We start from the raw sequence: 23902 nt of genomic DNA, 5'->3' as shown, positions 1-23902 counted from the left end.
GCCACCATATCAGTCTCTGGAGGAATCCCTTGTGAGGGTCACCATTCAACAGTGATTCCCCATTGATGTTTATCCTTATATCATTTGATAGCCATTACTTACTTGTGGTGTATGTTCTGCTGACATTCAGTGCTATTTGGGAAAAAGAAGTCATTCACTAGCTAGTGTAGATCAATTCATCCTAGTCCTCCATAGTTTCTTCTAGTAACTGAACTTGTCACCTTAAAGGGTTTGTCCAACAAGATTTGTTTTCCAGAAAAAGCATGCTGATTGTCATGTTTTATAGATTCATATTATCTGTCAAATGAATCCTGTACCAGATTCTCTATTGCCTAAGGATATTCTAGAGAGCCTGTAAGTACCTGGATCACTCCATCTCCTTTGTCACGATAGTAGTGTTCTAACAGTCTGTAATTTCCAGAGTTCAAATCAATGTTACTGGGCCACAGAGTTCTTTGGTCTGGTAAAAGTTCATGACACAGCGCAGTGCCAGACATTAGCATCTCCAGGAGGCTGTATGAAAAGATGGATGTTGTTTGTGTGTGTGTATTCTGGAGCAAGTTGAGGAAAAAAATAGGATTGAACACTGTGTAAAGCTTCCTGGCACAGCCCTAGCTGACTTTACCACCAGGGGTTTTACACTGGTAGAAGATTGTTTCCTAAAATCCAGAGATGCAGAGAATAACATCCTTCGTTGCTTCCAAGTAAAAAAGACAAAAGGCAGAACAAGCAAACAAGATTTTTTTAAGACCCAAAGTTGTTATAACACAAAAGTGTTGTCTTGAAGGTATTCTAAGCCTTCCAATTAGAAAGGTCACAAATGTACTGAGACAATTGGCACCTGGTTTGAATTATGAGACAAATATAAATGAACAGTATTTTTCTAATATCTTGCAAGGAAGAAAAAAAAAAAGAGAAAGATGAAGAAGAGCATGGAACATTCCTCAAGGGCTTGAAAAGAACCTGAGGTTACAGTGTGATTTCACCAGCATTTCACCCTGGCTGTGCAGACAAGCCAACATTAAGTAAACTGAACCTGGTAAAGTTATTAAGGCTTGGAAAAAGGAGATCAAACTGATAGCTGTTATCAGAAAGTAGCTAAGGCAGGCCTGTCACTGCTCGGGCAGGCTACAGTGTCCTACGTGCTCAATAGTGGTGAAATGCTAAAAAGCTAAAGTGAAAGTGAAAAGAAAAATCTCTGTAGGAGGAGGTCTAAGAAAATAGGCTTCTCATCTTCCTGAGGAATGTCATTAACTTCCCTAGATGCTCCTACTGGCACTTCAGCAAGCAGGGTAGCATGTGAAATTTCTCTGTAGAACTTCACATATCTGAGAAATACAAACTACAGATTAGTAACTCCTCAGGAGCTCTTAAGAATGGAAAAAAGAAAAAAAGGACACCTGCTGTTTGGACTAAAAAGAGGAGGATTACATAGCTATTGCCAAACCCCTTAAAGTTTACACTCATTTCTTGGCATTAAGACAGATTGGAGTAATAGCATTTCAGCAAGGAAAAAGGTGAACTCATACTTTGCACTGTAGATTAATATGATCACAATATTATTTGAGAAAGCAGACTAAGTAGGAGGGACATTAGGAGAGTTGCATATTCAGGGAAGGAGTGTTTCTTGTAACACAGAAAGAAATTTCATCGGCAATTCATTGAAATTTGCTGGCAAGCAATAAACTGGGAAAAATGGAGTCTGAAATACAACATTCCTAGACAAAATAAAACATACAGAAGGCCAAGATCATCCGCTTTTCATGAAGTTTAAATAACTATTCTTTAGCAGACACAGAATGAAGGAAGACAAAACAGTGGGTCTCTTGTGAGAGTAAAGAAATGGATACTTTTCATTATATATATATATATCTTGATGTTCCATGAACCTGCACAAAATATGGTACCTGACAGTGTAGCTACCGTGTAGGTTACTTGGCAGAAGGCCCTGAGAAGTTTTGCTGCTGTGTTGCTGTAGTCCTGCATTCCTTCAGATAACACGTGGCAGATTCTTGCTCATTGTGTAACGAGTTAGTCAAGGACTGGAGACTAAATGCAGGGAGAGGGACTGGGGTAGGATGGCTGCCTCAGGTTCTTAAGAGAAGTTGCAGATAATCATATGCATGTGCTGTGCATGGGGCAGTGGTTCAGAGATCACCTCCTGGGCCCTGCACAGTGGAGCTTTTCAACCTGTGCTGAACCTGAAATGTGTGTGAAAGTTCCACTGAACTAGATGAGATTTAAATATGTGACTATGCATTTTGCTCAGACCTGATAGAAGATTGAATCAGGTCTTCAATTAACTAGTAGAAGAGGTCTTTAGAATTATGATGTGATGTTTTAAGGGGAATTATATGACAGAATAATGTGAGTAACATTGCAGGTCAATCAACACAGCAGCTGTCAGCATCTCTCGTTAGCAAACTTCAGGCTTTTTGGCCATTTTATGATAAATATTTAGTCAAGAGAATGCACATAAATGTTTGAGAATCAATTTGAATTGTACCCTACAAAAACTAACAAAATAACCCATCTGAACTACTCGTAAGGTATTGGCACCATATACCTCATTATCATTGGAGTATTCCCTATGGCAATAACTTCAAGAAGAATTTCAAGAGTAGTTGCATTATCTATTGAAAAGCAATTTTTTACTTTCTATTGAGGCAAGATAGTTTTACGAATAACTCTGAAGTTTACTCCGAAGGCCATTTCAATCGTCCATAGATCTTACGATATTATGTTACCTCCTTTCGTTTCAAATTCACAGCATAAGAAAGAAAAAGAATGACATAAATTGGATGTTAGAAGAGTTCTGAAGATAGACATCAGAAGAATTCAAGAGTAAGAAGAGAACTCAGCATTATTTGTTATTTTCCATCCTAAAGTAAAAAGAGAACAAAGCATCAAAAGCATCAGTAGTGAGAGAGAGCTCAAAGCCAGGACTATATATCATAGGATATGAAACAAGTGAGTTGGCACCACCAAAAGGTCTAAAGTCTCAGTCTGTGGTTTAAAGTCATTGATATTGCAGTCAGAAGGATCTTTCAACCACAGAAAGTGATATGAAGAGCTGTATGCGTTTGTTGCAATAGACGTTTTAGGTTTTGCCCACTAGTAGCATTTTGGTACTCACTTGGGTTAATAAGTCTTCCTGGTGCAAGGAGAACTCAAGTCCACTGATAGGATGTTATAGATCAGAGCCTTGCACTTCTTTAAGCATTTCTAGAAATAATGGCTGTGAATGCAAGCCAGGATAGGATGCACGTAGTTTATCATGTGTTTAAATGGATTGAATTCAATCATATTCCATAAAGGAAAGTGTATTCCAGTCTAATAACTTTAAATCATGATTCAGTCTGTACTGGAATTTTAGCTGGCATTAAAAAATTATTGTAGAATTACATTAATTCCAAAGTTTTGAGGTATAGCGATCCCGAACTTTCACATAGCATTTCTTCCCTTAATGCAGTTGAAAGGAAGTACACAAATACATTTATTCTCGTTATATTTGGGCACTGGTAATTATTTACAAATTAATGTAGGAAAGGAAATTTAACATCTCTATATAATGTTTTCAGTTATTTGAAATGCAAAGGGTAACCGAGAAAATTCTGAGGTTTTGTTTGGCAGTCAGAAAGATTAACTCCACTTGTAGAGAAGCTTATTGAGTATATTGTTGTCATATGATTTTTATTTATGGCTGAATGTACTGTAGCATTTCCTGGGATATCAACTCTATGTTTCTCCCAGCACTGGTTTTTTTTTTTTTTTTGGTGGTATATTTTTATACTGATTTATCCATAAAAAGTCACAGAATAAAGCAGCAGCCATGGAGAAATTCTGCAGTGGTTGAAATGTGATTACTCAGTTGAGGCTTTCTTTTTTTATTCCTGAACTTCTACTTCCTCTTCTTGAGCCTCTCTGCCTTTCTTGTATCTGTTTTCTCATTTCCCTATTATTTGTTCCCTCCTGCGTCTGCTTGACCCCCTGTTGACCTAAAGGAAACTGTGTTTTAGCCCTCAGGATTGCATTGCTCTTATGGTATTAGTTCCAATATATGTTATAAACATTCTGGTTGCAGTCTAGAGCCGAGGTGCACAACACAGGGAAGACAATGTAGTTCTGCAGCAAAATAAATCTTTATTTTTGTTTGTTTCCTAAGCCACTTAGGAATTCAAGGCCATAGCTCTTGATAGAAAATGTGATATGAGCTTCTCTTACATATGTGAGAATATATTTAAGTAGGTATACCAAGAGAGATGTATATATGTATTTATATCACAAGTTGTAGTGATGAACAAGATCTTAATTTCAGTCTACAAATAGAGAGTTAGTCTTGTGTTTGTTTGGCTTTTGTATATGGTGCTTGCTATCCATCTATCATAGTTTCCTTTTGGCTACTGAAACATGCAAATTCACTGAAAAAGAGGAAAGCAGGCAAAAGGGGCATTTTATTAAGAACCTGAGAAGATCTAGGTGGTTTCTGGGGCAAGATCTCCATTTGGTGTCCCTCTCCCTAATAAGCATACATCCACAAAGGACTGGTCCCTGTAAAAGTATATGTGGAGTCCTTCTTGCACAGCAATTATTACAAATATCTATGATTCCATTCTGCTCCCAACTGCTGCCCCTTGTTGGTCACCCTTACTCTGGTCCTGATGGAAATTGTGGGATTTTGGGGGTGGGTTGTTTTAGCAGCTTGCACGAGTGACACAGGATTACATAGCTTTGATGCTGGAAAGATATAACCCATTTCTGTCCAGTCTGATTTAAGGATCATGTAGTACAGTTACTGTTAGTTGCATTCAGTCACATTTCTTTTGATTTCACTTTGCTTATGTAAGAGGTATTTGTCATAGAACAGTTGATTTTTATTAATGAGAAAAGGTGCCTTATGGAAAAATAGGCACTCAACAAGGAAAATGTTTTACCTTTCTTGAAGAGGGGCAGAACCTCTAAATCCAGAAGTTCTTTGGTAAATGGGATTCTTACTTTAAGGGAGGTGGCAGTAAATGGAAGGGTCATCCTCCTGCTGTGTCTTTACTTTTCCTTGACTATGCGACTTTCACGTGAAAGGAGTAGATAAAAAAGTGAAAGAGTAAATGATGCTGGAAGCATCTTTAACTTTTCAGGTGGTATTCTTTTGGAAAATATGGTCTCTTTCAAAAAAATGTGCCATATGCATGGCTCAGCCCCAAATCTTCCAGCAGTCTAATATTGGCAAGGGAGGGCATCTGTAGCCCCCTGGGAAGTGGGCTGTGGGGATTTCCTTTTCTCCTCTTTGTTGGTTTTTATTTCCATTTCCTTTTCCTCTCTTTTTCTGTCATTTAATGCCATTCTGCACAACAGAGGGGAGCATCTGGCCCCAAGTAAACACCCAATAAAATAAGTGGGGGAAGTTCACAGCTCCCTTGATGCTATTGCGTCTGTCTGTCTGGTTATGGACTCAACAAGATAACCATGCATCAATTTACATTGTCCAGGCTATCTTCACAACCAGAAGTGCTTGAAACCTTATTTTAATAGAAGCTTAGATTCTGGAGAATACTATAAAATCTCTCCAAAGGCTCCAAATCAGCAATTCCATCTGTGTTTCTGCAAATGTAGAGGAACAATGCCCCAGCTGATTATGCAAACAGAATGAACGTAGTTATTTTAAAAGTGCATAAAATCAATACTTTGGGGAAAACAAGTCAGCTGTGTTTATACTCAGCATATAGCAGACATTTTGTTTCTTTGTCTGAAAAAATCATAAGAAAGCAAAGATCGCAAGTGAAATAAAACAGCCGATCATACAGTGAAACAGAGGGGGCTGGAACGTCAGATATCTCAGCAAAGGCTTAGAGCATTTTAGGTTCCTTTTGAGAGAATATATATTATATTGAGGTTGATATATTTGTATGGTTTTTTGAAGTCAAAGCCAAATATTCTCAGCACAGTGGGAATAACTCACATCCCATTGCTGATCATGAAAAGTATGTAACTAAATCCATGTCTGTGGTGCGAAAATTTCCTCCTAAATACTGTCTCTTTTGGACTGATGGGATTTTTTGCAAGTACTGCAATGAAGAGTTACATATAAATATGTATAAACGTGCTTCCCATACAGTCAGGATACGTTGCTTGTATACATGTTATTCTACGAACAGGAAACAAAAGCATCTGAGAAACAAGACTGGGAGGGAAAAATTTTTAGACCTGTAAGTTAAATTGGATTAAACTTCATCTTTCAGCAAATGCTGTGTTATTTATTCAGGATTTCTCTGGGGGATTTCCCTACCCCCTACACTTTATAGAGAGTAGTGATGTTTCTTAATTAAAAAAAAATCAAACAAACATGGAATGGAGGCTGCCCCACACAGATGTTCCCTTGTGGGAATAGGAGGTGCACTGATTTTCTCATGGACAGTTTCTGGCTCTGTTGGACAGAGGCCACAAAGGAGAGGAAAAGCTCTGTCTGGGGAAGTGAAGTTCACGCCATGCATCTGATGGCAGGACTATTCTCAGTGCTGCAGTGCCATCTACTAGATATTCCCCTTTGTATGGGAGAGTTGGTGGACATGGCAAGGAAGGTCATTGATAAACTCATCAGAAGTTGGGTAGATTTCTGTTTATTAATTTCCCCACAGCAGAGATTACTACCTCAGAGAAAGAAGCTTCTTGTGTCTTCCTTTCTTCCATTCTTTCCACCCAGAGCTGAAATGTTTCTAAGGTTTTGGGGCTTTGTTTTACAATCCCCAGTCTGTAGCAGAAGATACCATGCAGCAAACTTTTATTCTTTCTCATAGTTTGTGAGCTAAATAGTTTAGAAAGACTGAAGTGTACTTTGACAGATTTTAATTAATACAGTAGGGAAAAATATTTTATGTTATTCACAGTTAAGGTAAAGCAAAATCTCCTTTAAAAAAAGTTTTGTGAAGTTTTTCATATATTTTTATAAATACATGTGAAACACATTGGTGGATTTGAAAACTTTCATCTGGACTCCACCAATGCTTTGGTTGCAATTATTTCAACATTTGGAGGTTATTAACAATTTAAGTTTTTCTCATATCTACCTGATATACTATTTGAGTAATAACAGAAACTCTGACATTTTGAAGCTCATGCAACTGTCACTTAAAGCTCTTTAGTGTCAGGTTCATTGATCTCTTCTGCCTCTCTGTGGAACAGCAAAATGCACTCTGCAGGGCAGTGTTAAAGATGGACTCTGCTGTGGATTCACTTTGTAGAAGCACAGACAAGAATAACATTGACTGTTTTCAGCATGTCCTACGGTGTCACCAGTGATGCCTCAGGATATTTTAGCCAGCGTCCTCATTTCCAATGGAGTGGTTTATTTTGGAGGCATAAAGCTCTTGAGTCAGTGACTGTAAACTTTGGTTCTGTGCTGAGGGCCAAATGCACCAGTGACTTGAGTCATTATCAACTTCTGAAAGAAGCAGACAGGAAAGATCATCTGACATGCCAGCGACTCTATTTGTACTCGTGTGTTTGTGCAGCTGATACTTTTTTTTCTTAGATTAATATTTAACTGATATTGCCTCCATCCCTTCCTAAATCTGGCATTCTCTTTTCAAGTCTCTTATCTGGAAACAAACTCATTTTGTCCCTTCAATAAATGCAATCTCCGTCTCAGCCATTACTTATGACTGGGCAGACTGTAGTTACAGCACTTGAAAGAACATCAGCAATGACTTATTGTAAATGGGACAGACTTCTTGGGAATGCACTGGGGACTAAATGTCCAAAAGAATGAAGCACTGCTCTCTTTCCATCTGGCCATTTCATTTTGCTGCCTTTTTGGGACCAGTACTTCTGAAATCTGGTTTGCAAAGTCAAATATTGATGTAATTTGTTTTGTTCTACAAAGGAGACTAAACCTGGGAAGGTGTTAGTTGTGCAGAGTCTGAAACTGCTCATGCTGGAATGGGTATGCAACCGGAAAGCAGCTGCTTTTCAAATTTCTCACCCCCCTTCTGTTTCTTCATTAATTGCATTTATCCCTTCCACCTATTAATTTTTCATTTAGATAAATGGAAGTTCAGTTCCTCAAATAGCAGAAGTAACTCGTTCAGTCCTTTTTAGAGACTTTATCACAATGTCCTATCCACTTCCAAAGGTGAAGGAGAATTTATATTTACAGCATCAGCTTCAATTTTCACTTTAGAGTTTTTCTGTTCTTTACTGAGCAAGTCAGTTTGATCAAACTTTTTTTTTTTTTCCCTGTGGAAACTTTGAAGTTACAGAACATCAAATCTTATTACTCCATGTTGTATTATCTGACTTACAATGCCAATAATGCAGCCACAATTGTGAGTGGCTAAAAGAGTTGTGAAATTTCACTCTGAGAAACTATGTCCAACCTATTTAATTTCTTCCATAGTTTATTTTTCATGGTGTTTATTATTATGCTTACTAGATCATGTGTATTGTGACTGGTTTCCAGAAAAGCATTTGGGTTGAAATCATGGCCTTGTTGAAACCACTGGAAGTTTCAACATTGACTTAAGTGGCATCAGGTTTTAATTGTGATGCTTTTGGCAGCAGAAGTAAATTTGTCATACCTGTCAATGACATTTTGACATACACTATTTAGAAAAAAAGAAAAATCGAGGTTAATTTATTTGAGTATTTGTCCTTGTGTATGTAATCACATCTCTTCTCTGTGCTTTGCATGACAATTCAGGTAGGTGAGAACGCTCTGTATCCTCTTGTATATGCTCTGCCACCTAAGAGTATCAGCTTGAAATGACATGGGATAATCCTAACACTGAGATTAGAGTAACTACACGTAGTTTGAATAATAATTTCCATGCAAAGGAAAGATTTGAAGGACAAGAATGAAAAAATCCAAACCTGCAAGCAAATCTCTGTGTCTCAGGTAAAAACACTACTACGATTTGTGTTCACACAGCAGAGGTCTCTGTTGGAACATTAATAACCCATATTTGACCAGACCCATATGTGCAATGTCACTGTGAGTTTTAAGAACGGAAAATGGTTTCTGAAGAAGTTACTGCTGTTGCTCTTACTCAGAACAGCACCCATGTTAGCAGGGTTGAGTCATTTTAACTGATGTCAGTGTGGGTTTAGTGAAGGCATTTGTCTCAGCAGGGTGATCCGAATGCCGTTTTTACCTGGGCTGTTGTTTTCAAAGTTACTTTGAAGTTCTGAATAACAGCTCAGTAACACCTTTATTCTAGCATGAATGGAGGGGGAAAATAGCTCCCATATAAAACATAACAATTTCAGGAATGCTGGAATAAGAACATATGGGTGAGCGTGTGCTTTTGTACCTGCAAAGTAAATATCCCATCCTCCCTTTCTGACCATATCAGTACCAGGGGGAGATGGCCAGACCCATCTTCCTTGTGTTACCTTACGGATTTCCACGTGATCTCCCTTGGTCTTTGAACTGCCAGGAGTAGACAGCTAAATTAGTACCATCTAGGAAACAGGACTGTTTGTATCCTCTCCTCACTCTTAACACTCCTGTGCAGTCTGAGCTGCAGATTGACCCCTATTGATCTGATTTGACTACACTTCTCTGGAGCAGACAAACTGTGCAATAGAATTCAGGGACACTAATTCATGGTACCTTATTTAGGTTCCTAGGTAATTAGTATTTGCATTAATCACATTCATCAGCAGAACCTGAGTCTGCCTCTTGGCTTATATGCATTCCTGTTCCTGACAAGGGAACAAAAAGGTATCTGCACTGAAAAAGGACTGTTTTAAGAATATTGATACTTGATAGTTGCAAAACTTAACTATTAGAAAGAAGACTGTTTTTCAAATCAATGGCTCACGCATTACTGTAAAATATATCGATTAAAAACAAAGCATAATGTTAGTCATTTAGTCAGTAGAGTGATGCAATACTGAAATAAATTTATCCTTTGACTTTTGCATTAACCTTTTATTGACTGCTTGCATACTCATAATTAACACACACTTTAGCTAGCTTGGTTAATCTTAGCATCATGATCAGTGTGCTCTGATGTAGCTGACACCCTGATCATCAAAATGTCAGTGCAGCTCAGGGAACCATAACCAGGCAAGTGTCAGTCTCAGTGAACAGATACACCTGCCCATGGAGATGTTAGCCACCTTCCAGGGAAAGTGGCATATATTGCCATGCAAATGCTCATACAGTCATACAAATGTTTGTCATCACTTAGTGGAACATGCATTAATAGTTCTTGGTCAGTATTAATGAGCAAAGTTTATTTGGAAGAAACAGGCAAAAAGGGGATCAAAAATCTGTGAACTTTACAGGGTAGAGGTAGTGAGAATGTGCGCTGCAACAGTAACTAATTGTTCCTTAAAAATTGGCTTTTTTAATTGAAACTGCCACGGGTCTAGACTGTGTTAGTAAGAAAGCAGAGACTATGGAGTTCGGTGCATTCTGCACATCTTTAGACAAACAATCCTTTCTATAATATGTTGGTGAACATGTATTGTCAAGGTGTTGCAGCTAAATGGCTCTGAAATGTATCATAGCAGTTTGTCTGTCCTGCTGCATATAAGGTATTGAAGGTGCCCCTTGATTTGGCATCTGTTCTATATCTCAGAGCTCGTGTGACTTCTACTCTTTACACATTTTGTACGTGTGATATACACAGATTAGTTCTACTGTCTTTTGGACATTTGACTCCATTAACTCAAATAAAAGTTTTTAATTGATATGGAATACCTTCGTTAACTTACAATGTTATAAATCTTGGTACATTCCCATTACCACTGTACCTCTATGTTTGCAGCCTTTCCCACATGGAACCTCATAGTTTCTTTTGTATTTGGCAAAATAATTTCTGTTTATTGGGAGTTATTGTTGCTAATTTATGTTAGCTATCAGATACAAAAGAATTTGGAATAATTGTGTGCAGTCATCTGTGCCTTTGATTGTTCTGCTTCAGTTTAAAATATATTTTAAGATATTCAAGATATTCAGCTCTGTTCCGCTGGTACAAATTAAAGACCATTGTAGAAACAATTTCTCCTACAGAAATTTTGTAAAATCAGTAGTAATATACTCATCTTGAAGACTTGTTCTTGCACCCTAATTCTGAGTCAAAGCACATCTTTGTATGATTGTGTCCAAGCTTGTGGTTGCTATTCAGGTGAATTGCATAACAAACTTCCAGGTGAGAGGTGACTGCTTAGAATCCAGCCCCATACCTTCAAATAGGAGCAGATTGAGTTGGCTTTGATGTCAGCAGATACAGCATAGGGATTTTAATTTTGTTCAAAATACATGATTCACTAAATGTAAAAATGTTCTGCTGTTCTTGCTATATAAAGCAAAGCAGTAGTAATCCAACAGAAAGACAAAGGAGCTGTGGGATTGCTGAACTTGGAGTTCAGCGCTGCATTCCCTTTTTTGTGCTTTTACAGTACATTGATGCATTTCTGTCATCAGACTTGCACAAAAACACTTCCAGTCCTCTAATCCCTCACATGGAATATGCTCGGGCTAAAACTTCCCAAATGCATGATTGTCTGGAAGTTTAGGCACATGCTTAGTTGTGGAGAGACCTTTCAGCAATGACTCTGTTGGTAACAAAAGTAGAGAAGAGAAAGTAGTGAGTAGTGGCTCATGAGCTGTCCAGGCACTGCATCACCCTGACTGCTGCCACATTTACAGCAACACAAATGCTCAAATGTGAGGGGAAAGCTGGTCAATCCATTTGTGTGAGAGAGCAATGGAACAAAAAGACATGAAAGGTTAAAGAAAGGGTGCTGAAATGGTGAAGAAGCTAAAAGCTGATATGTCTTTTCTCTCAGTGAAAACTGTGTTGTTAATAGCAGGTGTGTGAGAGAGAGAATGTTTATTATTATCATGAGCTGAGTTTTGCAGACCACGTAACATGCCTGCAGTACTTACTGGCTGAGCTTCCTGCTTTGTCATCTGCAATAATCTCTAGATGGTTAATTTATCCCCTTTCAGATTGAAATGCTTAAACTGGAATATCTTATACTACCACTAAATAGATCATATTCTTTTATGCCAAGGCAGAAAATAAAGCAAAATTTTAAAAGCCTTATAGAGTTATGCTGTAATTAGTTTCAGCTTCCCCTGCATATTAATTTTCTCCTGTTCCTTTATATAATTTGGAAAATGTCTTCCAAACATGATGGCATGATCAGTTAAGTACCTCTCAGAACTCATACACTAAACTGCATTTGCTCTAACAACTATTATAAAGCAGCCAGCAAAACAAATCCTCTGTTATTCTGTACAGTGCAGCTTATCAATGCAAACAGTTTAATATTTATGCTAAGAGGATTGTCACAAGTAGCTTCTGTTCCTTTAATTCTTGTTTTAAATAAATAATGAGAACATTTAAACACATTACGCTTCCCAGGGCCCTGAGGTCGGCTAATCTTATTATTTATGAAGTGATGTGCTACATAATAGTACTTAGTGCATGTTAACAGATGCTATTATCAGGGGCTGATGTGGAGAGCTGAAGATATATTGGAATGTTATGTGTTAATACTGTCCTTGTAGTGTAATGTACGATGGATTGAGTGCCCAGGATGCTGGTGCGGCAATTAACCACCCACCAACATGGGTGTAAAGCTGAAGGATGTTTTCTCATGGGGATTACACTGCTATTAATAATTCCCAAGAGAAGAAGACATCTTTCATTTGGCAACAGTCTCTTCCAGAAGGTCGACAGTGTGGACAAGGAAGTTGCTTGTGTCAGTATTTTTAGAGTTCATTCTACGACAGAGATGAAAGACACACATATGTTTAGAACAACTGCTAAATTCTTGCAATTGTGTGATTTATGGAACACAAATTTTAAAAAAATGTCTTACAAGAGATAAAAATGCATTTCTACATTTTGCTTGTTATCTCTTTAAAGAGCTATATAGGCCTGCAGTATATACCAAAATTATGGTAATGCTCAGCATTTTTGTTTATCTTGCCCCACTGTGAACATTAACTGATGAATAAGCAACATGCAAAATTGTTCGAGGGGAAGGGAAGTGTGACAGTGTTCTTGATGCAGCATGTTGTATTACAGTCTAATCTTTGGAGATGTGATGGTTACCACTTATAAAACTTTCCTCTGCCAGCTGCAGTTCAGTTGAATATTATAATTAGACTTCACTAGTATTGATGAATAATCCATTTAATAAAAACCATTGTAATTTAAACATTTTCTCTGGGGACTAACATACACTAACCTCTTAATTTAATTTTATTGAAGTTTTGCCCACCTATTCATCACTGGAAGTTGTTATTAACCTCCATTTCCATTTATCTTTATAGAATTTTCTCCTTTTATATTGCCTTTTTCAGACCTAAGCAGGTTGATACACTTGTAAATCTCCAGAATCTACAAAGCCAGTCCGGCTTCTTTAATATTGTTTAATCTATCCCCCCTGACCTTAATGCAGTAAATTCAGTTTAATCTTTCTCAATAATCTAGTAATACATTGGAAACCGCCAAACATTTAAATCTGATAATGGTTTAATCACATACTTTAAATAACAGCTGAGATAATGAAAAAATAATTCACCATATAAAGGAACACTAACTGAGTTTTCTCTGTGATTGGCTTTTTGAGAAATCCCTATAGAAAATACAAAGCCTACAACAGAAATCAACTTCACTGGAAATGAGCAATCCATTTGGTCAGAAGATGTCGTATTTCTTTTTTATTATCATCTTTCTCTTTAAATTAATGCACAAATATATCCTCGCTGACTATTCAGTTTCTAGATACAGTTTTACTTAAGTAGTTCATCTGCTTACCTTTCTTTTCAGATGCCAGTCAGATGCAGCAGAGAGCTTGCCAGAAGACCAGAAACCAGAATGTCATCCCTTCTGGACAGATGATGATGAATGTAATATGCCTCTGCCATATGATCTTGAAGAAGTAATTGCTTATCTACAAAATCTTACTCAATGGATAACAAGTGACCTTCCAGCCTAGAATTATTGATGCTCATCATCTGGGGAGAAGCTTTATAATTTAGCATAAATCCTTTTCAGCTTTATGATTCCTTCATCGTGTGCTGTTTTATGTGTCAATGCAGATTTCACCAGTCATCACACAGTACCTTAGTTACTCTCTCATAATAAAAAAGACCAGCCCCCAAATTTACAGAAACTTTTTTTTTTAAGACCTGAGTCCAGAACACCAGCCTTAGTTCTGTCCTCCTCTGCTCTAATTCCCATTGACTCTACAGCCCATGGATATCCGTGTTTCGCAGAAGCAGAGAATGGATCACGTTGGAAGGGACCACAGTGGAATCATCTGATCCAGCCTCCCCGCTCAGGCTGGGTTGTTCTAGAGCACAAGACACAGGATTGCATCCAGACAGTTCTTGAATATTTCCATACTGATAGACCTTGATAATGTTACTTCTCAGTCATCTCTTCTTGAGGCTGAACAGGCCCAACTCCCTCAGCCGGTGTGTTTTCACAGGTTCCCTTGGTATCTAAATTTCAGCTTCCATGAGTGCCTAGAACTGCCTCTTGTTTGGCAGGTTTGAGCAACACAAAATGTATCTCACACTTAAGTTTGGCAAAGCAAACTTAATGATTTGGGCATCCTAATGATAGGTGAGGTTGGGGTGAGCCTGCTGGAGATCTTCAGAACAGCTGTGAATTCTTCGTCCACTAAGACGGAGGAGCAGGAGATGGTGGAGATAGCCCTTTAAGGAGCAGTGGCTCCTTACTAGACCATTTTTTCAGATGAGGAACTCTGGAGGAGCATCGTAACATAGATCCCAAGACTTTCTTGCTGTTTTGCATCATGGCAGTTGAGTAGTCCTGGGAGAGATTTACAGTGTGAATCTACACCTCCTTGGCTCCCTGGAGCTCAGAATTCAGTTCCTCAGCATTATTTTGTGTTGTGAATTCTGCATGTTGTGAATTCTATTCTGAAGCCAGGTTTCCCAGTGCATTGCCTGAAGAGCTGATGGACCTAAATAAGGCTTTCCATTTGGGTTGTTGGGTTGATATTGGGCATTCCAGCATCTAATGAGATCTATGAGAACAAAACCAGAAGACTATGAGAAATGAAGCTGTTTGTGATCTGTTTTGTAGTAACATGCTATAAAAAGAACAATTCTATGTTGAATGATACACAACACTCCTGAATGAGACAGAGAATTTTGATTTGGTTAAATTGCTATTTTAACTTGAACTGGTGTACAACTTTGCCACAAAAAGCAGAATAAAATCATTACAGTGAAAAAGCACTCAGGCTCTATTACCACTACAAAAGAAGCCAGTAAGACTCAGAGGTTGACGTTGCCACCAAGAAATGAATATGCCTCCTGTGTTAATCTTCTGTTTAAAGTCACTGCTGAAGCCAGGCTCACCCAGAGCACACCAGCATTCTGAACTGGCAAAGAGCTGTGTGTGCAGATGAGGCTTGTACTGCCGAAAACTGTACTTTTGACAGTCTAACATGTGCCAGACCTCCCTGGAGCTAAAGAAGCCGTGCCAGTAAAAATTCAGTTTTAGTGGTATGGAACTGTGTCCACACCTATAAGCTTTTGCCAGAACAATTATATCAAGTAGAGATTGTACCTCATAACACTTCTGGCGTAGTTGTGCCAGCAAATCTATAGAGACCTGAATCAAGTGTTTTCATGGTAGTCCTGGGCTTCTGCAAAAACTGTTAGCCACCCTGTAGAATGTAAAGACTCTCTGAAGAATAATTGATTATTTAAAGTAGATTTGATTATATTATTACCTTGATCCACTCATTTATCTATTGTCTCTTGTGCCACAGATTTCATAACATTCGGAAATACTGTTATGGGCATAGCTTTTTCTTTCCTGCACTAGCTAAAGCTGGCTTTACCAGTGGGCAAATAGCACGTATTTGGATTACTGCCACACTAAACACTGTTTACTTTGGAGATCACTTAGGGAAAAGCTAGCTGAAGATGTGGGAATTCTGCTTTTGAAAAAGCAGTTCTCAGAAACAGATATTGCTTTGGAAATGAGCAATATGAATTCAAACAAATTAATGATGTAACACTGTTAACACACTGTTTGAGAGGACTGTTTGTTTATGCTGTTACTGTATGATTACTTTGTGTTTAATTAAGCACTGCTAAAAACCGTGGGGATCACAGTATTGAAAGGAATCTGACTGCCACAAAGGGTGGACGAGGCACATTAATGTTGTAGTTTTTAGCTGAACTGGAGGCATAGCTATTAAAAAATGATCAGCAAATAATTATTTCCAGCAGCAGTAGAAAAAACCAAACCACTATTAGGAGACTGCTGGCAGTAATAATAGAATTTTTAAAAATACACGTTCCCAGGTCTAAATACACGTTCCCAGGTCTTGCCTATGCTTGAAGATTTAAGGTAGTGAATTAGCTGAACTAGTACTAGTCTCAGTGCAGTCACACAGCACTCATTTAAGCCATGGATGGCAATGAAATAGAAAAATTAACACCTTTGGAATGAATAAGACCTAAGATTCACTGCCAAAATACCAATAATCAAGTGATTAAACAGGATTAATGCTCTGTGTTGCATTCCAATCTCACATCATCTGAATCAGTATAACTTGATTGAGTTCGGTTGAAATGCAGAAGTATGAGAAGATTTCATATCTTCAAAGCCCACGAGTTGATAGCAAAGACATGAATAAGGTTGATGGAACTATTTGAAGCACATAGTAATGCCAAAGGGTACCCTAAAAGAAGAGCACAGTTAAAGGTAAATATATGTAAAAAACCTGGGACATTAAGTGTAAATTATCTCTGTGTTGGGATTATGTACTAGAAGCTGACAAATACTTTGAGGTTTTCTTTTTATTCAAATAGTTATAATTTAAGTAATGTTGCAGTGATACTTTAGCCATCCATTTATATTCCAGCATTAGATAGCATATTTCCATTTTGGAACTGGAAGACACAGCCTCTAATGAAAGTTCTCTGTATATCAAGTGTTTGCCAAGCCTGGCTGCTCCAGAAGCGTGAGAACCAAGGTCAAGTTTTTTCAAGGAAGAGGTGAGAGCATAAATTAACTTCTGACATTAAATTCAGTGATTCTTTTTAAATGGCGAAGTTCATGACGTTGCTTACATTTACTTTTCACCAGCCATGACTGAATTAAGGTAAAATAGTTCACTTGCACGTGTGCACCAGGCTAAATGGATTGCAGAAGATACAGATCTGTTTGCCTGTCTGCACTTGCCTTTAGACAATATTCATCAATTTTACAAAAGCTACTGACTAAACATGGAACCAATACAAATTAAATGCTCGAGGCAAGGGCTTTCTTTTAAAAATCTGATACAGAGTTGGTTTTACACTGATAGAAAGAAAATGTTGGCAGAAAATGAAAAACTTTTATTGTTTCTGTAATTTGGGGGATGAAAGATACAGACTGTTTCTAAGTATTTGATAGAAAACTGCTGTGTTATGCAGTGTAATTAGAAATATTTTTATAATGCTTTGTTCATATCTCTGTGTATGAAAATACTTTATCCCTTAGGTCCTTTCTTCTGTTGAAAAGGTTATGTAAATAAATAATAATCTCAATACAGTAGATTTTAATGGCATCATGCTTATGTTCTAAGCTTTACAGCAGGTTCTGATTATACAAAGTGTAAATAAGAATGCTATGAATAATCACTGACTGGACACTGTGCAGGATGAGTAACATGCACCACAAGAAATACCCAAATCAGTTTCTCAGTTGGGTAAAGCATGCTGTTAATGATGGCAAGGTCACAGTCATTCATTCACTTAAGTGTTGGACTCAGTGATCCTTGTGGGTCCCTTCGAACTCAGAATATTCTGTGACTCTGAATCTCCATCCAGATGTGGTTTTAGGGTCACTGATAATGGTGCAAGATGCACTATAAAATCATGCTGGACTTCTTTATGCCGTGGGAGAGATTCAGGGATTTCATTGACATAATAGGAAATAAAGAAATTCAAAGATTACTAAAATCCATCCTGAAGGGTGACTAAAATATTGTAGTGTTTAAGAATGGACATTGCTCCTTTCTCAGTTGTTGCAGTGCTGTTCCATTAATCCTGTGCCATGCAGCGCAGTTTGGGCTGTTACAATGGCTGTTAAACTAGGCCAGGAGCTGATGTCTAATCTGGGGTGAGAGGAGGGGAAGAGAGACAAGATGAGATGCACATGAGACCCAAGGGATGTGCTTTCTCAAGGCCACAACTTTATTAACTGAACTCATATGGGAGTCATTGAGCTGTAACTTGTACAGTGCAGGTCAGGATCTCTCCTTTAATTGTTACCACCTGGTGCAAACTTAATGTTGGCTCCTTAAACCCCTTCCTGCCCCTGACAGCTGGTCCTCAGCTTTTTTGCTAGGGGCTGACCACTCTGTGCTCACACCAAGGTTACAAAGTTAGGAAAGTGGTTATTCCACTGTAGTAATAGGCATGAGAAACTCTCATCCCTAGTTTCGTCCTGCACCTCTGTCCTACTGCCCCTCCATGGACTCCACTCAACATCTGTTTCTCATTTGAGATTCAAGTTTTTGCAGCTCATCTCCTACCTATCCTACCAGGATGGTGAGCTGCCATGGGGAAGGGTCAGACAAGCAGAACACTGTTTGCAGTGAGGTTCCTCATCCCAAAAAAGACACCCACTGCACTCCCCACAAGAGAATGAAAAGTTTAGCACTACACTAACCTGGCATTAGGGGAGGGGAGCTGCTAGGGAGTGATGGCTAAACTACCAGCATTTGATATTTGATGGCTAAACTACCAACATTTGATATTTTGGAGGACTCCCGGTCTGCCTGGTTCTGGCTGTCACCTCACCCCACCTGTAGAGGCTGAGGCAATCCTGAATAGGTCCACTGTTCTTTCCTGTCCAGACTGACTCTTCCCCTTCAGTGTGGCTGGGCTTGTATCTTCGTTTACATTCATCTGTCCTCTTCATCTTAGCCTAAGGGCATTCATTGAACAGGAGAAGATAATTTACACAGCTGTAAAGAGACTGTATGCAGAAAGGCTGCAGAACTGGCTGAATAACATGTAAAAGCCAAGAAACAACTGATAAAATTATCACATTAAAATGCTGATGTTTGGGCACGAGCACTTCACATATGTCATGAAAACTATGGTTTATCTCCTTATTGCTTTGGAGGTATTCATAATCCAAAAGGATGTATTATGCTATGGTTTACATTCTCTTAATCTTCACTGGTTTTAGAGGGCTTGTCCATGATGACTAAGAATTTGGTCACAAAAGTTGTTCTCCTCCCCCTCTCATCGAATATTTGCTTTCATGCCAACACATCTTGGTCTGATTAGTCCCCTTGATTACAGGCTAAAGTAAAAAGTCAGGTGTATAGGATTCCCATTATCCTTTATTTTGCTGCTTCTAAGAACAGGTCAGATAGAGTTATTTCAGTGAAAATGTGAACAATCAACTTCTGTTTACCATTAACCTTCAGTTTTCTTTTCTTAAAATCAAATCAGGGCTTGGTAGGCAGTTATTTTCATACATGTCCCTTGATCAGTGGAACAATCTGTCAAAGACCATTAAAGCCTCTATTAGGTTGAATTGCATTCAAAGTTAAGCTATCCAATCATTTGAAGGGCTGTGATGATTGTTTTTAATATAGTATACATTGATTTCTCTCTCTGAGTAGTAATGTAACTTTGAAACTAAGCATATATGACTAGGGCATTTTGCTATCTGAGAAGCTTTGTTTCTTGTGGAACAGGAAAAAAACAAATGCAGTGAAATCACCTCTGTATTCTCACAAGCCTTTCATTTTTCCTAGTTCATTGTAGCCCTCACATTATAATGTATATGGAATGGGAAGAAATTTTCCAAGGTCCTTTGCTCAAAATCTTCACTGAAAAATTTTAAGATCTAATTGTGCTAATATTTTAGAAGTGGCTCTGCATCTTAAGATCTCAGGATGCTTTACACAGAGAAACTGAGGCAGAGGTCAAAAGTGCAGCAGGGATCGGACTGCCAGCACCAGAACCGGGTGTTGTGTAACCCTCCATCGCTGGCACATCCCCATCACTTCCAGTTAATCAGCTCAGTTTACAGATTAAAGATGCTCTCACAGAACTTGTTGTCCTCCAAAGTTATATCTGAATGTGGAGCTGTAACCTGACCTACTCATGTCATATTTAGCACAATATTTATTTACATAACATATGATAATACATCTCATATAATAGAGATCTTTTGTGCCTCCTAAGGTTTGATTAAACTTTCCAGTGACTCTTTTAGTTATAGTTCAGGTCCCTGAGCTCTAAATGGAAAAGGTAAATTTTACTGGAACTATAAAACTATTCCATGGAGACTGTACAGTATATAATACAATATAATACAATCCTTGCTCTTTTACCTCTATTTAAAGTGTGTCCACTGCATGCCTAACAAGGTGGTATAACTGCTGTACTAGGAAACTCTCAAGAAAATACCCCGTGGGTATTTGTGGTATTTACCAAGGTGAAGATGAGTTGCTGGAACAAACTGGAATGTTGGTTATGCACTTATTAGCACTATTGTCTGGTACCTATTTGGTAGTCTGGTAATACTTTACTGAGAGCACTACTTTACTAGTTATTTTGATGAACATCCTAATAGTATATTACCCAAACATTATCAAAGCATTCCACATTTCTTTCATTGCTGTTCTTTCTCTTTTATCAACTGATGGCCCTCCTTTCCCTTTTGTCTCAGTATTAACAGTAATGTTATTAACAAGTTTTGGTTTTTGTTAGGCTGATGTGACTTTAAAGTGAGAGAACTTTAGAATTATATATCAGATAGCAGTCTCTGAAGTACATTTATCTTCAAACAAATTTATTTATTATTTTTTATTTGGTACTTCCGCATGTAATTTTTATTAAGGACTATTTATATAACTCTGCAAGATATATGGTGAGAATATAAGTTTGTATTATGTATTTCCTAATTTACTGACATTTATAAAATAAACCAGTAAAGAATCTGTGTCTATCATTTGCCCTATGGAGTGTGTTAGGTCTTGTCTTCAGTCCCTCATTGTTGCAGTGTGTGGAAGAAGAGTGTATTTTTCCCACCATCTAACTTCAGGTGCCTATGTGAGAAAATGATTTTCTGTAAGCTTCGTATATGCCAAATAGTGAGAGATAAGCTTCTTCAAAGCAGCAAACTCAAAGCTGCTCTGAATCTGCTCTTCAGTGGTGCATTACAAACTACCTGAACTGTGTGGCAAGTCCAAGTTAAGTGCATAGTTATCCACATCTGCCTATGCTGGCAATTTAATAATGGTAAATAGATAAAATAGATGGTGAAGAATTTGTTTTTATTCTTTGAATTGATAGAATCAAATTCTGGTTATATTGCAGATCTTCTAGTAAGGAAGGTAGATTAATTTCTGTTCCTTTGATTAGAGTCAGACCATAAATGAATATGACTGACTTCCACCCCCTGTAGAAGTGTTTCCTTCAGCAAAAACTTATGGCTCTACTAGGTAGAGAACATATTCTTCTGGCTGTGGAACCTCACACTTCCCCATGTCTGACACAAACTCTTATATTGTGTGAGTAGTGGGAACTCAGGGCCTACCAGCTCTGCATTAACCTGTTTGAGTGTGTAAACTGTTCAATTTTTGTTGCTGTAGAGTTTACAATTTAAAAAATGTAGTCATGTTAAACAAGGCAATATCAGAGAAATATCTCTCGCACAGAGACTAAAAGGTAGTGAGATTTGTGATGTCTGTTGTTTCTAGGGAGCTTCATTTCACAGGTTTAACTACCACTCACATCAGATTTTGTGGAGGGTTGTACTGTGTCAAAGGAACAGTTGTCATTAGTTGTCTCCATCCTGGGGGGTGTGGAAAGCTCAGTCCATGCTATCCCAGATTCAGGTAACAGAACAAGGCAAGGATTAAAACAGCGAATTTCCTTTGATACTTTGAAGAGAACCATTGTAGAGAACAGCAGGATGATTTGATGTGCACATGCCCATGTGGCTGAGATGTACTGCAGTGTTCTGTATTACTTGGAGTTCCCTTAAGGCCAAAGACTGTGTGCCCAAATTGTTCTGCATTACTGGATTCCAGCCAAGAGGTGATGAAAGTGCGAATAATATTGGCCAGGATGGAATGGAGTCTCCAAGCAAAAAAGTTGACAGAGAGCATTTTTCACAGACACTCCAGCAAGGCATCCAAGAGGTAGGAAATTTGATTTCTTAGCCTAGAACATTCTTTCCTTGGCTTTGGAAAAGGTTTAATTGATTTAAGTAAAAGTCAGGCAACTGGATGGAGACCCATTTACAAAACCAGTGTGATTCTGAAACATTTCATACAATCCATTGTGATATATAGTATATGTATCTAGAAAGACCAAGATGAGTGTCCCTGGGATCTACAGTGCCTTAAGCTGTTCTTTTTTTTAATTCTGGTTCTCTCAGAGCATATTTTCCTTTTCCTTAACTTTTCATAAAAATGGGTAAAACATAAAAAAAAAAAAAAGATGCAACAAAGGGGCCTTTGCTGGAGGGACACAAGCGAAAGGAGACTCAAGAACAGGCATCTTCCGAGGGGGTTTAAGAAGCTCTTCCAGTCTCTGCACTCAAAAGCAGCTTGTCTTAAATGAGACAGAGACTAAGAAGGATTCATTGTTTGTTGTACTTTGATTTTTACCCTAATTCCTTTCTTTCTGTAGGAAATCTATCAGGAGAAACTAAATTCTTTTTGGGGAGACAGACTTGTAGTTGTCTTTTCACCCTAAAGGCTCTTGCCCCCCGTTACACACACCTATCACCCTTCAAATGAGAGTTTCATATATACACCCTGCTATAGCTGAAAGATATTCTTTCCTTTCGGTGATGAGACTTCATTTCTGATCTGAAAGATCTCAAGTTGTATTGCTGAAGTTGCAGGTGTGCAATTTATCTGTCAGCCTGTGTCTTTATTTTGTGGTCATACAATCATAACTCAAAGTGGTCTTTGCTAAACATTTTTAAAAGTGTTGTGTTTTTTATTCCAACGTCATTGATATTTAAGAACCATCCTCTCAAAACAGAAGAATCACAGTGAGTTTGTAAATAGGTAAAAAGAAGTAAAGAAAATTTGTATCACTCTGAATAATTGTTTTTTCAAGGAGTCCAGAGTATGATTTTAGAATTTGTAGCTGAATGATATCTACTAAAAATACCATACATGCAAGTTTCCATCTTACCTGTATGATAACCCCTTTGCACAGTTATATTTCAGCAGGTAAGTGTGAAACTTGCTGCATAAGTATCACTAAGATTTTAGAACGGCACTTCATAAATTAGATTTCTATTATTATCCTATTCCTGGTTGCATGTTAATTATTAGGGTGAAAATAAAGGGCGCTCTTTTATAAGCCTTCATATTTTCTGTTTACAAGGATTTTACTAACATCCAATAAATTTAATGACCTCTAACAACAAGAGGAATTGAAGTCCTACTTAGCAAATTCATAGCTTTTCAGTGTATCTGTGGCTCTATGGTATGTCAAATTGTAGGAATGTAAAAGTGGTTTAAGAAGTTGGTGCTGGGTTCAACTGGCTGCAGAAACTTTTAAGTTATTTTTGTTTCTCCTTTATTGCTTAACCTCTGGGGCCTAACTCTGGGCTACTTGATAAAGCAGTCATTCAGGAATTTTAAACCATACAAGCTTTGACTTGATAGACACAGAACAAGGTCTTGTATTAAACATACATTTTTAAAACATAATTTCAAATCTGGAAATTGATTGTGGTTTGACTTACCTATATTGAAGAGCTCACTGTTCCTTACTTTCTTTGCTTTGCTGACATTATTAGATCTATTGTTCTTTTACCAGAACTCCCAGCTGATAGAAGAAAAATCAATGTAGAGCAAAGCTTACTGGGCAACAGCACTTTCATTACAGTCAGAGCCACAAATGACTAACTAA

At 37.9% G+C, this 23902-nt stretch overlaps 1 protein-coding gene across 1 annotated transcript in view; it reads left to right on the top strand.

Moving 5' to 3' along the window:
• Nucleotides 1-20905, top strand: part of FTO (FTO alpha-ketoglutarate dependent dioxygenase) — a 234940-nt gene extending 214035 nt beyond the window's left edge. The window contains exon 9 of the mRNA XM_050311353.1: nucleotides 13791-20905. Coding sequence (XP_050167310.1) covers nucleotides 13791-13959 — 169 coding nt within the window. The 3' untranslated portion in view covers nucleotides 13960-20905. The remainder of the gene's footprint in view (nucleotides 1-13790) is intronic.
• Nucleotides 20906-23902: the final 2997 nt, after the last annotated feature.

This window comes from Myiozetetes cayanensis, unplaced genomic scaffold (assembly GCF_022539395.1).
Source record: "Myiozetetes cayanensis isolate MyiCay16 unplaced genomic scaffold, myiCay2020 scf16, whole genome shotgun sequence".
Lineage (NCBI taxonomy): Eukaryota > Metazoa > Chordata > Aves > Passeriformes > Tyrannidae > Myiozetetes > Myiozetetes cayanensis.
The sequence above is the reverse complement of the archived record's forward strand: the minus strand, read 5'-3'. Positions and strand labels throughout refer to the sequence as shown.